The sequence below is a fragment of the Amblyomma maculatum genome, chromosome 1 (genome assembly GCF_055883805.1).
Source record: "Amblyomma maculatum isolate TAMU_Amacu chromosome 1, ASM5588380v1, whole genome shotgun sequence".
Taxonomy (NCBI): domain Eukaryota; kingdom Metazoa; phylum Arthropoda; class Arachnida; order Ixodida; family Ixodidae; genus Amblyomma; species Amblyomma maculatum.
Window position 1 is genome coordinate 242208902 of NC_139344.1, and position 14177 is coordinate 242223078.

The window sequence follows — 14177 nt, forward strand, 5'->3', positions numbered from 1 at the left end:
AGTGGAATGTTCACATTTTTTGCTTGTACTTTAGTGGCATCATGGACTTTGATAGAGCGTATATATCACGCAAAAGCGGCTATGCGAGTATTAAATAAACTGTATGAGCATCAAGGTGTCATTCTAAACTAGCTAGGAGCCAAGTTGTTAACCGGTTTAAGACATAGAATTGGTTTTATCATTCCAGTTTTTGTGGAAGTCTCTATAGTGGCCGTTTTTTAATCCACTGAAATGTTAGTCTTGTTCGCATTACAAGCCACGTACGTGGATATCTATAATTTCAGTCCAATTTTATGCACGTCATAGGAGAAATGAACTGTTCTGGACAAGTTTATCAGTCAGTTCTCTTGAGAAAAACCTTAGGTTCCATCACCAAACTTGATTTCATGCGTTGGCTCGCAGTAAGACATGGTGGGAAACTCCCTTTTTGAACTGTTGCCCAAGCAACGACGCAGAATTAAAGTAAACACCAGGTCCCATCACAGCACCTCCAATCAGTCAGTTACCACAACGTCAGCTACCATCAGGAACTTCCGGATGTGAGCCCAGCAGTCGTAGCTCAGCTGGTCGAGTTCTATTGAGTGTCTACGGAGGCACTCCACTCGTCTCTTGACGACGCCAGCCAGCTTCATGTACTCGTCGAGGCCCGTCAGACAACGGTGGCCCAAGGCGCGCTTGATCATCAGCGCTGCTTCCCTTGATTGTACGCCGGCGTTTTCCTGGACTATACTGAGGACCCTTTCATGTCCAGACACCAGTTCCACAGCACTTGCATTGTATGGGTCGTGGTCACACATCACGAAGCGGGCTGCTCTGTTGACGAGGCTGGCATTGCGCCTCGTGACGTTCCGGATGACCACAAGCTCAGCATTACGATCTTTGCAACTTGGAAGCTCAACGCGGAGCAAGGTGTAATTTTTTTCAATGCCAGACATCAGCGTCTGCAAGAAGGCGTTGTTGCTACTGCGACTGAACGCCGCGAACGACAGCTCGGTTAGGTTTTGGCTGTTGACAAAGGCAGCTGCGAGAAACTCAGCGTTATTTACGGTGAAGGACAGCTCTCCCAGTGTGATTTTCTTGAGACTGGGGTTGGATGCCAGAGCATTGACTAGAAGACACTGGGCACCAAGATCATGATGCTGCTCCCGACGCTCGTGATGTACGTCAACGTAAACGTGAACTTCTATGTCCTTCAGTGTGCGTGCTTCCGATATGTAGGCTGCCATTGGAGCTTGTATCTCATCCAGGAAGAAGTATAGCACACACACGCGGAGTGAAGTCACGTGACTGCAGGAGGCTAGGATTTTGAAAGCACTGACAAGGAGCTCCATGTTTGGGAGATGCACAGAACTGATGGTGACGGACGTCACCTCGGCGCACTCGGGAAGCATGGGAAGGCTATAGATGCTCACGTGGTGATCTGCGATGTAAATAGCCCTCGCTATTCGGGAATCCCGAATGATTTGGCATATCTCTTCGAGGCAAGAGCATGCTGGAAGATGACCTATGTAGACATTTTTAAGGGTTTTGTTGAGGGCCACGGCGCGGAAAAACGCGCAGCACTGCTCGTCAGAGAAACCCAACAAGTCCATGGTAAGCGCCGAGAGTGTGGTGTTTTGTGGCAGCGCCAAAAGCCAGGGCTCAATCCTGGCAGCGGTGTCCCCGCCTAGAGGTTCGATGTCGTAGAGTATGGTCGACACAACGCAATTTCTCGTCCACATACTAGTACTCAGTGTATGCAGGGTGCGGTTCCGGGCGACTATTTCCGCTAAGAGAGCTTTGTCTTCGACATCGAAGATATCTATGTCAAATACCATCTCTTCAAGCGTCGTAGCAGATGCGATGGCCTTTACCAGAGACTCTAGCCTACGCCTTCTAACCTCGGGCATTCGCACTGTAAGCTTCTTCAGAACAGACTGTTCGTTTTGTAGGTATGTGACGAAGTCATTCAGTATGTCCACGCCGCGATATGAGAACACGCAGGCTCCGACAGTCAAGTCAGTAATCGTGTCATTCTGCAGGAGCATGTCTATGAACTGCTGGGCGCAGTCACCGCTCATGCCCATATCGGCGACATCCAGACTTGTAAGGTTGATGCTGTCCTGCTGATGAGGAAATGCAAGCAGTGGCCGATTAACGGAGAAACAGGGGTATTCCTCCCGGTGCAGTGTGCCTCTTCTGCCTGAAGGGCTGACAAGCTTCACCAATGCATTAGGCACGTTAGTGTCGAAGTACGGCACATACGAGATGGTCAGTTTCTTGACGCTGTACTTGCCTTGAAGGAGTTTGAGAAGGAAGGGGCTTCTTGCCACCTCATAAGTAAGCTCCACAGCCACAATGCAGTGGTGGTGGGAGAGGAGGTTGCTGACCAGAATCATTGCGAGGCTTTCACAATGAATGCTTTGGTACGCCGAAGGATACATGATCCCTGTTCCTGGGACAGTAGCAATGACTAATTCACCCAGGCCATTTTCCTCTCTTATCTCAAGACCGATGTACCAAAGAACTTCGTTGTAGGCGGCTAAGCGTCGAACCAACTGACACACCGGTGCTGATTTACTTTTAGTGCAGGGCAAGGTTAATGGCTGGCGTTTTTTTTGCGCAGATGGCGGGACAGTCGTCATTGTGTGTATAGTGGTATGGACTCGAGCTTCGCTTCAATTGCGGGATTCAAGCTTGGGCCAGGCTTCCTCTTGATGACTGGACAAGGAAAAATAAGGGCATAAATTGTTATGAAATTGAGGGTAGCGTTTAAAAGATGGTTTGTCAAGTTAATGTTCATAACGAGAAAGAGAAACAAAGCTCGCCGTAGCACAAGTGCAGTTAGACGAAATGACAAAGTTTGACAAAGGCTAACGTGGCAGCTGCAGCAGAGGAACATGAACACGACTAGTCAGAATTTCAAAGGGGAAGGCTCTCGTCCTGCTGTAGACTTAAGCTAGCTTTGTGACGTGCTTGTGGAACACTGACTTTGGAATTACGGTGCAAGTTCGTTGCCTAGTTTTGCGCTAGCTGAACCCACTTACATAACATGAAATTCAATGAACGAAATAACTGTACTCCAGCTCGATACGCATTGCAGCGGAATGGAAGCTGCTGTGAGGTGGCAGCTTCTATAAGAGGGAAAAATGTAGGTTTTGGTGCTTGAGTTCGGGAAACATGCTTTTTATGTACTTTTTTATTTTCTTGACATCTTACATTTTCCTCATCTATGTGAACTGCTGCCTAGTTAGCGAACTGGACTGGTTGGCGGTTTTTTTTCTTATTAACACATGCGACAGAAGACATGTGATCGGAGAAGGTATGGGCAGTGGCGCTGGCACACAGGCAGCGCCCGCGGTCTCGTTTGTGATTAGAGGTGGCTACGCAGGACTGGAATGGTACCCGGCACTACTTCCACGAGATTTATAACTGAATATTACGTGTAAGTATCGAGGACCGAGGAACCACCACTGCCAGTCAAGCGAGCACGAGCGGAGCACCTTCACATACACAGTCCTGGCGAGGAGGGACGACCGTTGCGACACGCGTATTTATCTCTCTCTCTTCTTTTCCTTCCTTTCTTCTCCATTTTGTCCTCTGTCCTCACGAGGCAGCTGAGGTGGCTCAGCAACAGAGCCAATAAATAGCAGGCCCGTGCATTTTCTTTTCCTTCTTACAGTCGCAACAACAACATAGTCCTGGCTTCGCTTTTTGCGTCCACATTTTGCGTCCATGGTTTGGCCTCACCACCATAGCCTATTATTGCTCTCGCATTAATGAAATATTAACACTACTACTCGCGTTTCACCTCCATCTAAATGTGGCTACCGCCGATGACAATTGAAGCCGCGTCCTCTAGCTTGGCAACCGGGCCACCGCAGCGGTCATCTCGGTCTGCGGAGTAGTGCAGGTCAAAATGCTGCAATAAAATACAAGGAACTCACCGGATTCAGCGTCGCAGGGACGAGGCCATTCAGCTGAGAACCTGCCTAAGGCGGTTGTAGCAGCGCGCTCTTCTAAAACGCTCGCGGACCACCCGCCTCTATTAACGCTTCGTTTTCTTCAAAACCGACGTCATACACGGTCTGTCAGCGCGAAATGAAAAGAAAAACAAAACTATAGCTAACTGTTTTCGGTATATGTTTTTTCATGTCATCATGCAGTATAATACAAGGTACCAGAATATACTAGTACACTGTAGTATGATACCTATTTATGGCGCTAAAACGTGTGGCCAATCCTCCTCGTGGGTATGTGCCATATTCCAAGGGCACCGATAGCTTCCGGCCACATCATCTTGAAGATTAAGGAAACTGAAATGGTCAGAAAGGTGGCGCGACCTTTCCGGACGCTATCCTCCCAAAAGGTCCAAACTGGCCGTGGAAGTAAAGTGTGTGGCGCCTTTGACACTCGGAAATCGTGGTGTCTTGCGGGGACGCCGCAGCAAGTACTCTCTCACGTACGAAGCCGGCAGTACCCTAGCTATTGTCGCACTTTTGGAGTGTTCTCGTGTAAAGAATGTCAAAGTACTCGCTTCCTGTTTCTTCCGTTGTTGATAAAAAAAAAAAGTCATTAAACGGCAGATAACCCTCACCGTCCAAATGCCGTCGGTTCTCAACGAAATAAAAAAGTTTCAGCGCAGCGACCCTTCCCCGTCCCCACAATCCTCTCCCACAAAGGCCGCTACGGCGACAACGCAAACGCAGCATAAATATGAGAATTGGTTATAACACTTATTTTGACGGGATAGCATTGAAACACATGCAAAATTGTGTGCGCATAAAATACAAAAAAGGACGCAACGACGCGCTTCTGGCAACTGTTCCTTTTTGCCTTGGCTTTCCAGAGGTAAAAATGGAAGTGAGCAGTCCTTGGAACGCAACATCAGGGGTCGTCGGCCGCCAGTATCGTCGGCAAAACTTGCATGGCGTAACCCTGCACTTTTATAATGGGCGACACAGGCACGACAGAGTAAATGACTGAGCGTATGGGGCAGACTCAGTGCCGCCTCCCCACTCCCGAGGAGGGCGCCTCCACTCCATGTGCACACGCCTCTGGTCCCTCTCGAAAGGAAGAGACGCTAGCATTTTCTTGGAGCATGACACTTGTTTTGGTTAGCAAATAACATATGGCGCCTACCCACACGTGAGGATCGCCCAAGAATTGGACAGTAGAGAGAGAGTTCAAGATGTATCTACCTTTAGCTGAGCAGTTCTTTTCTTCTGGCCAAAACAACTCTCTTTTTCAGCCACTGGCATGAGAGGGGCTTTGTGTTCTTTTTCTTTCGCGTCTCATTTGCAGGGAGATTTCTGTCGATGTCATTGGTTGGAGGGGATGCGCGGCTCCCATTACGGATTCACTTTCGTTTACATTACCTTTGCTACTCACTTAATCACTATAATCTCTGAATTTGTGCATCTCTTTATCACGCATAGTCATTACCATACAGTCGTAAGCTACCATGCTATGTGCAAGAGCACCGGTCACAAATGCAAAGCCCCTATTTTAACCCAACTCTACGAATGTGCCCGCGTGGCCTAGCTTGTCTGATTCGGGATCCAATGGTCCCGGTGGGTTGATCCGCCGGCCATGTCACCTATATACCACGTACCGCTTGCTAGAGGCAGGCTCGTGAATCACTTTTCGCTCACAACACAGACAACGCCGGAGTTTCCGGAGGACGAAGCCTTTAACGCAATCGCGTTAAAATCACTTCGCTCACCCTTCTGCCTGCAAGCAAGCCGCAGCGGACACTGCACTCATCTTGATGAATACCCAACACACGGATAATGTGCCAACAGCACCATGTCTCCTGTCCAGGCCGCTCTTTATTGCTCGTCTTGGGAGAAGGAGGAAAAAATAATATTTACTGAAACCGATTTGGACACTGATGAGATGATGATTGGGTCATCTCAGGATGGTCTCCTCAGTCCAGGATGCCGGCAACCATCCTTGCGGGGTCATTGTGCAATGAGCCAAGCTACCTCCGAACCACACCAGCGTGGCATCTAGCTTTCTATTCTGGCGAGGAAGGCCGTCAGCTTTGGACTACTAAGTTTCTGCCTATTCCCTAAGCTGTTCTGACCCGGTGTTTAATTTAATGGGTAACTTTAGGGCAGTAATTTCATAGCAAAAGTAATCAATTCCTGTCGCAATTACTTATAGACAAGCGTCAGCCCGTGACGCCAATGGAGATACGGCGGCGCTGGCAACAGCAGTGACTTTCGGGATGTAGGCAAACACCCACGCCATCTGCACTGGATGCGCGGCGCTTGCTGTGTTTTAGAGCACAATTCCCGATATTCCTGCAAGCTATGGTGTAGTTGGTTGCACCAAAAGGCACAAAAAAGAAAATAGCACCTGATTTCACAGTTTTCTTGCGGTCGGATAAATATGAGAGCGATGGGCAGCGGCTTTGAGAGCGACAAGTAGACCCTTCGGCGACTGATTGCCTTCGAGACGAACGTGCGTTGCACTTGATCAGTTTGCTTGCAACTCTTAATTGTCGTGACTGCTTTTCGGCCGCACGACGAATAGCGCAATAACGTCTTCAGCTCGTACACGCTTTGTTGTATATAATATATCAAGTTCAGACGCCGCCCATTGAGTTAGATTCACTTGTGCCCGTGCATATATTCGTACAGAAAAGGACACAAAAGCTGCTGCGAAGGCAACTGCTGTTACTTTGAGCGGTCACTCTAGCGCGATATTGCCGAAACAGACCCGAACGTGTGAAGCAGCTTTTCTCTGATATCACTTTCGCGAGTTTCAACTAGTGACTCTTCATCACCGGCCCTAGAAAGCGTCTAAACATAGTTAGGATCCGGGTGAAGTCACACCGCGTTATTTCTCAGATTATTAAACTTTCTTTTTGAAGGTCATTAAGATTTTGACGAACAAATTAAATATCCACGTACGCAAGCTCTCATAAAGCAGGATATTTAAGTGTGGCATATGAATGTCCCAAAGTTGAATCGGCATGAGATGTGCAAAATGAGCAGAATAAGATGACGCGGTTTTGAATAAAATGTTTCCAAGTATATCAAAAAAGCTTAGCAGATCGCGCAAATTTCGCTGCAAGCAATCGTGGAGGACGTTGCAGTTGCGCTCATGCACCTCTCCTAAAGAGCAAAAAGATCAAAATGAGGGCATTCTTACTGGCGTTCATGTATATATTAACCTGTGAATGACCTTGGCTATACGTCTGTACGATGAAACAGACGTCAAACGTCTTTTGATCGAGCAATTTAAAACAAGTTCGCAGCGCATGCACTAGGCGAATATGTTGCAATGAACTAAAATATTGAGTTATTATTCAGTGAAATTCTGACTTCAGTTGCCAGTACACTGAGCAAGGAATATGATTTCTAGTTCACTATATTTGTTGGTAATATTGTCCTTCAGAGTGAAGGTGCTTGGAGTAGCAAAAGAGTCGTCATATGAAAAACACTTTCAGTCATTCATTCCTCGACCTCCTTGCAAGCGCTAGCAATAGTCCCGGGAGTTGAACAATGCTGGCTATTAGTTTTTTTTATATATAGTGCGGTTTCTCATTTTCATTTAGCCTAATCAGTCACTATACAGCCGCCCGCTGTAGCAGCGTGCTGTTGAGGCCACGACGAAGGAAGCCAATGCAGCTCTTTACCGGGCAATTCCAGCAGTAATCGACTCCAAAAGTGCTGAACTACTCTCCAATCATAAACCAAACCATTTCTACACGGAAGCGAAGCTTACGCTGCCGAATATTAGCACGCGCGAACTGGTTTCGAAGGCAGCGTCGCTTGGTGCTGTGTAGGCACGCTGCGTTTCTGCCTAAACCCCATGTCGCTGCTGATCGCAGCGCCATCTTTGTTTAGCAACATGACGCGTGTCTGTACTGAGATCCACTCCTGCGCAAACGTACACGACGTTCACCTCGGAGGCAGAGATCCGAAGAGATCGGGCCTGCTTTTCGTGAGGCCCCGTAGTCCGGGCCGACCAGGAGTACTCGCGGGCGACAGACGTGCTCAACGACCCGTCTGAGGCACTACACAAGAAAGTGTCGAAATCCAGACCGCTATTTCCCTGCAGTATTGTAAAAGCGCAACCTCCCCCGCCTTCGAGTCCCCGCTCTTTCAGAATGTCTTCGCCCCTCTCCCATTGCCGACAACCCCTCTTGACGATGCCCCCCCCCCTCCCCACCCTTGGCGAGGGTTGGGAAAGGATAGGTATGGAAAGAGGGGGGGGGGGGGGGGGGACAGCCGTGCGTAGCTTCTATAAACGTTGGGAGATAAGGTGCGCCGGGAGCGGTATTGAGAGAAAAAAAAATACGCTGGTAGAAGTAGATTTACTGCCATTACAAAACAAAAACAACGGCCTCCTTCATCTTTTTGATAGAAAAATAAACATTATTATTATACTACTATGCATGTTAAATGCGGAGGGAGTAATTACACCACTTTATCCTGATAACAGCACATAAAATATGGAGTAAATTTAACAGCTTGACCAGCCACCCTCTGGATAATAATATGTGGGGCCAGCCTTCATCACCCTTTCTCGTCTTATCGCGGCATGTAAATGAAAGAAAAAATTATTTCATACCGAACAGTGTTATTTCTCATCGCTGTTAAATACGACTTATTTCAAATCCGTTCAGGGACACTTTCAATACTTACAAACCCCTATCGCCTTCGACGTTTGCGTTTATTGTGCTCAACACTAGCAGGCAGGCCATTTGAATGAACACTTGTCGGCTGTTAAAACGACGCCATGCACTGTTCTCGTAATCTTGTACTGAAACCGTGAAGCGGCAGACACCTGTACATAAGCCTGCGCAGAAGCAATGCTCGGCATCACAGCTTACACGGTACACCCTCGAGTACCGATAGGCGGGCACTCGTGGTCTTAGTCGCCAATGTGTGAACACGCTGCATAATATGGGTTCAATAAAGATTCTTACACAATCATCTACTGTGTCCTTTAGCTAACGGTAGCAGAGAGAATATGTAAGAAAAGATTTTTTCCTTGTTTTCGCTGAACCCAGTCGCCTCGGTCCAAAGCCCGTACTCCTCTCGCCCTCAAGCAGACGCCCGATAAAACCATTAACTACTGTAGAGGGGGGGGGCGCTGATAGCTGACTCCTGCTCCCTCACTCTTGCCACTGCTGACACGCAGGATGGGGTGAAAGGGTATTGTGAGCAGAGGAAGCCCGTACACAGGGCGACATACTCGGGCCTTTCCTGCTGTGCCCTCGAGACGTGCAGTGACGCCCCCTGCCTGGACCCAGCCCATCCTCAGGACCGACTCCGCACTGCCATATACGTGCGCAACACCGTCCCGCACACGGTGCTCGATATCGCTGACAAGGATCTGGGCCACCTCGAGAGATTTGGGCCGTCCGAGTCCGTCCTGGCCATACGGACACCTCAGTGGCCTCAATTTACGTCCCCCCCCCCCCCCCCCCCGGCCTCATGGCCCTGCACTGCCGCCTAGGTAAGGATGCTCTAATTTGTGGCGATTTTAACTCCAACCGCAGGACCTGGGGCAGCCAGACGTCTGCAGACGGGGGCAGGAAGCTGCTGAATGCTATCTCAGTTGCCGGCCTGCGGTTCCTGAAGCCCACGGCCCCAACTTTCATCAGGCCTCGGCGCTCCTCCATCATCGACCTGGCCCTGCTGACGGAAGCCTGCCTCTGCACCTGGGAGCGAGCGGCTGACTCCCTGGGCTTCGACCACTACCCCATCTACTTGACGGCTACCAAGCAGCGTCGACAACGAGACATGGTGTATCGGGTAATGAGGTAGTCGCAGTTCAGGGAGCTGTCTAAGGACATTCCCCACGCAGGTGACTTCCTGACGCTCCTGGGGGAGTGCGCCCAGGGTGCCACTGTGTCCTGCCACGTCCCCAGACTGACCCCGGTGCCTGACCTCCGGCTTCTGGGCCTTCGAGCAGCCAGGCGGAGGGCGGAACGCAGGGCTAAGAAGACGGAGCTCCCCCAGGAGTCAGGACTGGAACAAATAGCGGAAGATCGAAGCTTGCTGCCGCCGACAGGCCAATCGACGTGGTCGAGAAGGCTGGGCCAGCATCTGCCACAAGCTGCAGACTACCCGGCAGTCCGCGACATGATGGCGACTCTTCCGGTCTCTCCTGCAGGTGACTGTCGACTGCCATCCTGTCCTGGGAGCAGCCATCGCCAGAGGGGTGTCCTACCAGATGTTGGCCGAGGAGCTGACAGACCACCTGTCCAAGGCCGCCCACCTTGTCTTCGGCCCTCAACCCAGCCCTCCATCACCTGAGCACCAGAGCCATCATTCCCTCCCTGTTGCAGCAATCTCCAAGGTTGCTACCCAGTGTTCGCATCCTATCACCACCCACAAGCTTCGGGCCATCAACCGGTCCAAGAAGACAGCCCCAGGTGCGGATGAGATCACCTTCCAGATGCTGCGAAACCTGGACACCCCCGAAAAGGCCAGCCTTCTGGAGGTGTTCAATGGGATCTGGGAGAGCGGCACCCTTCCTGAGAGCTGAACCATGGCCTCGTGGTCCCCATCCTCAAGCCAAGGAAGCCTCCCCAGCAGCTCTCCTCGTACCGTCCCGTGTCCCTGACATCCGCTGCCTGCAAGGCCATGGAGCATCTCTCCTGGATTGTCACGGTCAAAAAATTTCTCCCAGAAGGCCAGTACGGGTTCCGGAGACAGACGTACGCGCCGCAGACTCCATCGCTGACGTGGTGTCCTCCCTGAGTGGAGGCAAAGCACGAGGGCGACGTCGCCCTTCTCGCCCTCCTGGATGTCCTGTCAGCCTTCGACTGCCTACCGCATCAGGCCATCCATCAGGCGCTGAGCGACCTGGGGTGGCAGGCAACTTGCGGCGTTTTTTAACAGCCTTTCTTTCCAATCGCACCTTGCAGGTTCGGGTTGGACAGACCCTCAGTCTACCTCGCCCCATCAACACCGGAGTGCCCCAGGAGTCTGTTCCAGCCCCTTCCTGTTCAACCTTGTCCTGGCGGACCTCCCGGGTGCCATTAAACACGGTCACTATCACATAGTCCTGACACGTGTCTATGCCAACGACGTGGCGCAATGGGTCCGGGCCCCCAGGAGACAGATGGTCTCAGCCAGGAAAGCCCTGCTGCGAGCCCTCGACTCAGTGCAGCAGTTCCTTCTCGCCAAAGGGCTTAAGCTCTCGGCCTCAAAGTCTGAGGCCTTAATGGTGTACCCATTGGGAACGCGAGCCTCAGCCCGAGCTGCCACCCTCATGGTTGACGGCACCAGCTTTCCCAGCAAGTGCCAGGTCAAGTACCTGAGTCTCGTCATCCACCACCGCCTCACGTGGATCCCTACGGACAAGGCCTACCTGGCTCACCTGAACCTGGTCGGCCGAGCAGCCCAATGCCTCTTTGCAGGGGGCAACGGCTGCATGACATCGTGGACCATCCACCTGTTCGAGGCGGCGGCCTCCTCATCCATACTGTACCTTTCCTTTCATATCCCTCAGGTACCCCAGGATGAACGTTCTGGACGGAGTCCGCAGGAGATGGATCCGATGCCTTCTGGGAGCAACGCAGCGTTCTAGGATTAGGGCAACACTGGCGGAAGCTGGTGTCCACCCCCTGACCCTGATGCTCCCCTAAAGAGGCCTCACGCACGTGGACCACCTCCATTATGTCCCTGACGGAGCTACCCTTCTCGGACCTCATCGGACCAACCACAGGGTACTCGATACTCCCTCCGCCGCCAACACATCCCCCTTTGCAAGTCACACTCGACTTGGATGGGATCAACAAGCGCCGCTCTCCTGCTGCTGTCCTTGGCCAGGCTGCCGCTGCCCTCGTGGAAGAGTGCAAAGGGAGCACCCTCCTCTTCACCGAAGGCTCGGTCCTGCCTTCCACGGGCCAGGCTGCAGCGGTAATGACGGCCCCTCAGGCGGGGATGGCCAGCTTCTGCTGGCTTTCCTTCCCGGGCAGCTCTACTGCGGCCGAACTGGCAGACTCCACTTGGCGACAGACTACCTCGAGACCTTCCAGACCCCAGGCCTCATTGCCATCCTGTGCGACTCGAGATGGGCACTGCAGCTCCTGATCAAGCCGTCCTGCTCCCAGCTATCGGCTTGCCACATACGAGCACGCCTCCAGGCCCTGGAGGATGCCGGCTTCGTTCGGTCGCTGCACTGGATCTCGAGTCACGCTGGCATCCAGGGCAACGATGAGACCGATGCACTTGCCAAAGCAGCACACTTCAATGAGGCAGGTATCTCTAATGAATCTCCCTTTACGATTTTCCAGGCTCAAGAAGGCAGTAAAGACCCTCCATCCTGATCGGCGTACCGCTGAGGGGAGGGCCTTTCACCGCCTCTCGGACAGGCTTGCCCGCAGGGAACCAGCTCTGCTCCTCGCCTCCGCAACGGAGGTTGTATGTACGCGGCTGGGCCCCCTTTCCTGCCTGTCCCTAATGTGGCGATGCGGGAACGCTGGGGCACCTCCTGTGTGTGTGTGTGTGTGTGTGTGTGTGTGTGTGTGTGTGTGTGTGTGTGTGTGTGTGTGTGTGTGTGTGTGTGTGTGTGTGTGTGTGTGTGTGTGTGTGTGTGTGTGTGTGTGTGCGCGTGTGTGTGTGTGTGTGTGTGTGTGTGTGTGTGTGCGTGCGTGCGTGTGTGTGTGTGTGTGTGTGTGTGTGTGTGTGTGTGTGTGTGTGTGTGTGTGTGTGTGTGTGTGTGTGTGTGTGTGTGTGTGTGTGTGTGTGTGTGTGTGTGTGTGTGTGTGTGTGTGTGTGTGTGTGTGTGTGTGTGTGTGTGTGTGTGTGTGTGTGTGTGTGTGTGTGTGTGTGTGTGTGTGTCCGGCCAGGAATCCCCCGGCAGCTCACCGGCTCCTGCTGCCCTTCCTGGAGGAGGCCGCCCTGGCTGCTCAACTGTAGACTCCACTGCACCTGCGGACCATGGCGCTGTCGATGAAGCAGATAACGGCGAGAGCGGCACCATGCTGAGCAACCCCCCCCCCTTCCCAACATTCCATCTCCCCTTCCCCCTGGACGCTAAGAGTGCCGCCACAACTCAGGCCGGCATAACACGCGTCCAGTAACCCCTCCCCAAGAATATCCCAAAGTGCTCATCATCATCACACATACGTGGCTCTTACTCCGCGGAATTTCGGCACTGCTTGTAGATGGCGCATTGCATCCGACAAGTAGAAACCGCCATCAGGGGAAGCGTGCTACAACCTCGGAGGCTCACTTTTTGCTGCTTTCTTTTCTCGGCTTAGCGCACGAGAGAGTTTTGGATTTTTTTCCACAGACGGAAAGTGTAAGCCTGGGCTAGCGTAAATGATCGACAAGAATGGACAGAATTGAAAACAAGGCGTGTGAGACTGCCGGTGTAGTGGCGACTATTCCAAAAGCAGCAAAATGTTAGGCTCCGAGTGGCCACTGAAATGGCAGATGGCTTAGAACAAAGAGTTCAAAACTATAGGAGCGCGAGGCTAGATCGGGTAAGGGCACAACGGCCATACACGGGGAGGAGTGTGTGTGTGTGGGGGGGGGGGGGGGGGGGGAGCGGATTAGGCAGCGGGACATTAGCGAAGGTAAGGTTGATTCCTGAGACCACAGAAGCAATATATAACCACTCTCGAGAGGAAGGGGGCTACAAGCAGTGGTTGACTGCTCGTTTGTGTCTTCAGCGCAATGAAAGTGACTAGTATTTATCCATGCTTTTGTTTTTGTGGTTTTGTTGCCATTCTTTTTGTAATGACGTCAAGGAAAGGAGGAAATAGTTGTCTGGGATGGAATTTGGCGGGATGACGAAACAATACGTGCGTCGCGTATGGAGATGGCTTGCTGTTTCATTTACTCTCTACTGAGATTTTGTATGCATGAAAACCAAAAAGTAATTTAAGAATAATTGTATTACTCTTCAGGGGTGATTGCAATGTAATCTCATTTCTTATTTGGAGTATAATTGGTAATGTAATTTAATTACGTTCGCGCAAGGTTTAGAAAAGTAACTAAAAAATCGTGTTTACATGAATTCGACAGCTATCAAAACAACTCGACTTTCATCAATCATGTAAACCCTAGTGCATCGCGTTACGAAAGCCATAAGCGGGATCGAGTGTGCTAGCCGGGCACCAGAGCAAGTTCTTACCTCCTCCCTCTCCTGCCGACACCGTCTCGGTGCCGTTGTTTGCTTGTGGCGTTTAGAAAGTTCGTTTGCTGCGGCGACGGAGT

The 14177-nt window shown here is 51.4% G+C and overlaps 1 protein-coding gene across 1 annotated transcript; it reads right to left on the reverse strand.

The window, feature by feature from the left end:
* Positions 1 to 314: 314 nt before the first annotated feature.
* LOC146206072 (uncharacterized) lies at positions 315 to 12901 on the reverse strand. Its single transcript, XM_084590716.1, has 2 exons — positions 12822 to 12901; positions 315 to 2700 (listed from the first exon to the last, which is right to left on the reverse strand). Exon 2 carries the CDS (start codon positions 2622 to 2624, stop codon positions 495 to 497), a length of 2130 nt encoding a protein of 709 aa, XP_084446842.1. The 5' UTR covers positions 2625 to 2700; positions 12822 to 12901; the 3' UTR covers positions 315 to 494.
* Between the last annotated feature and the right edge of the window lie 1276 nt (positions 12902 to 14177).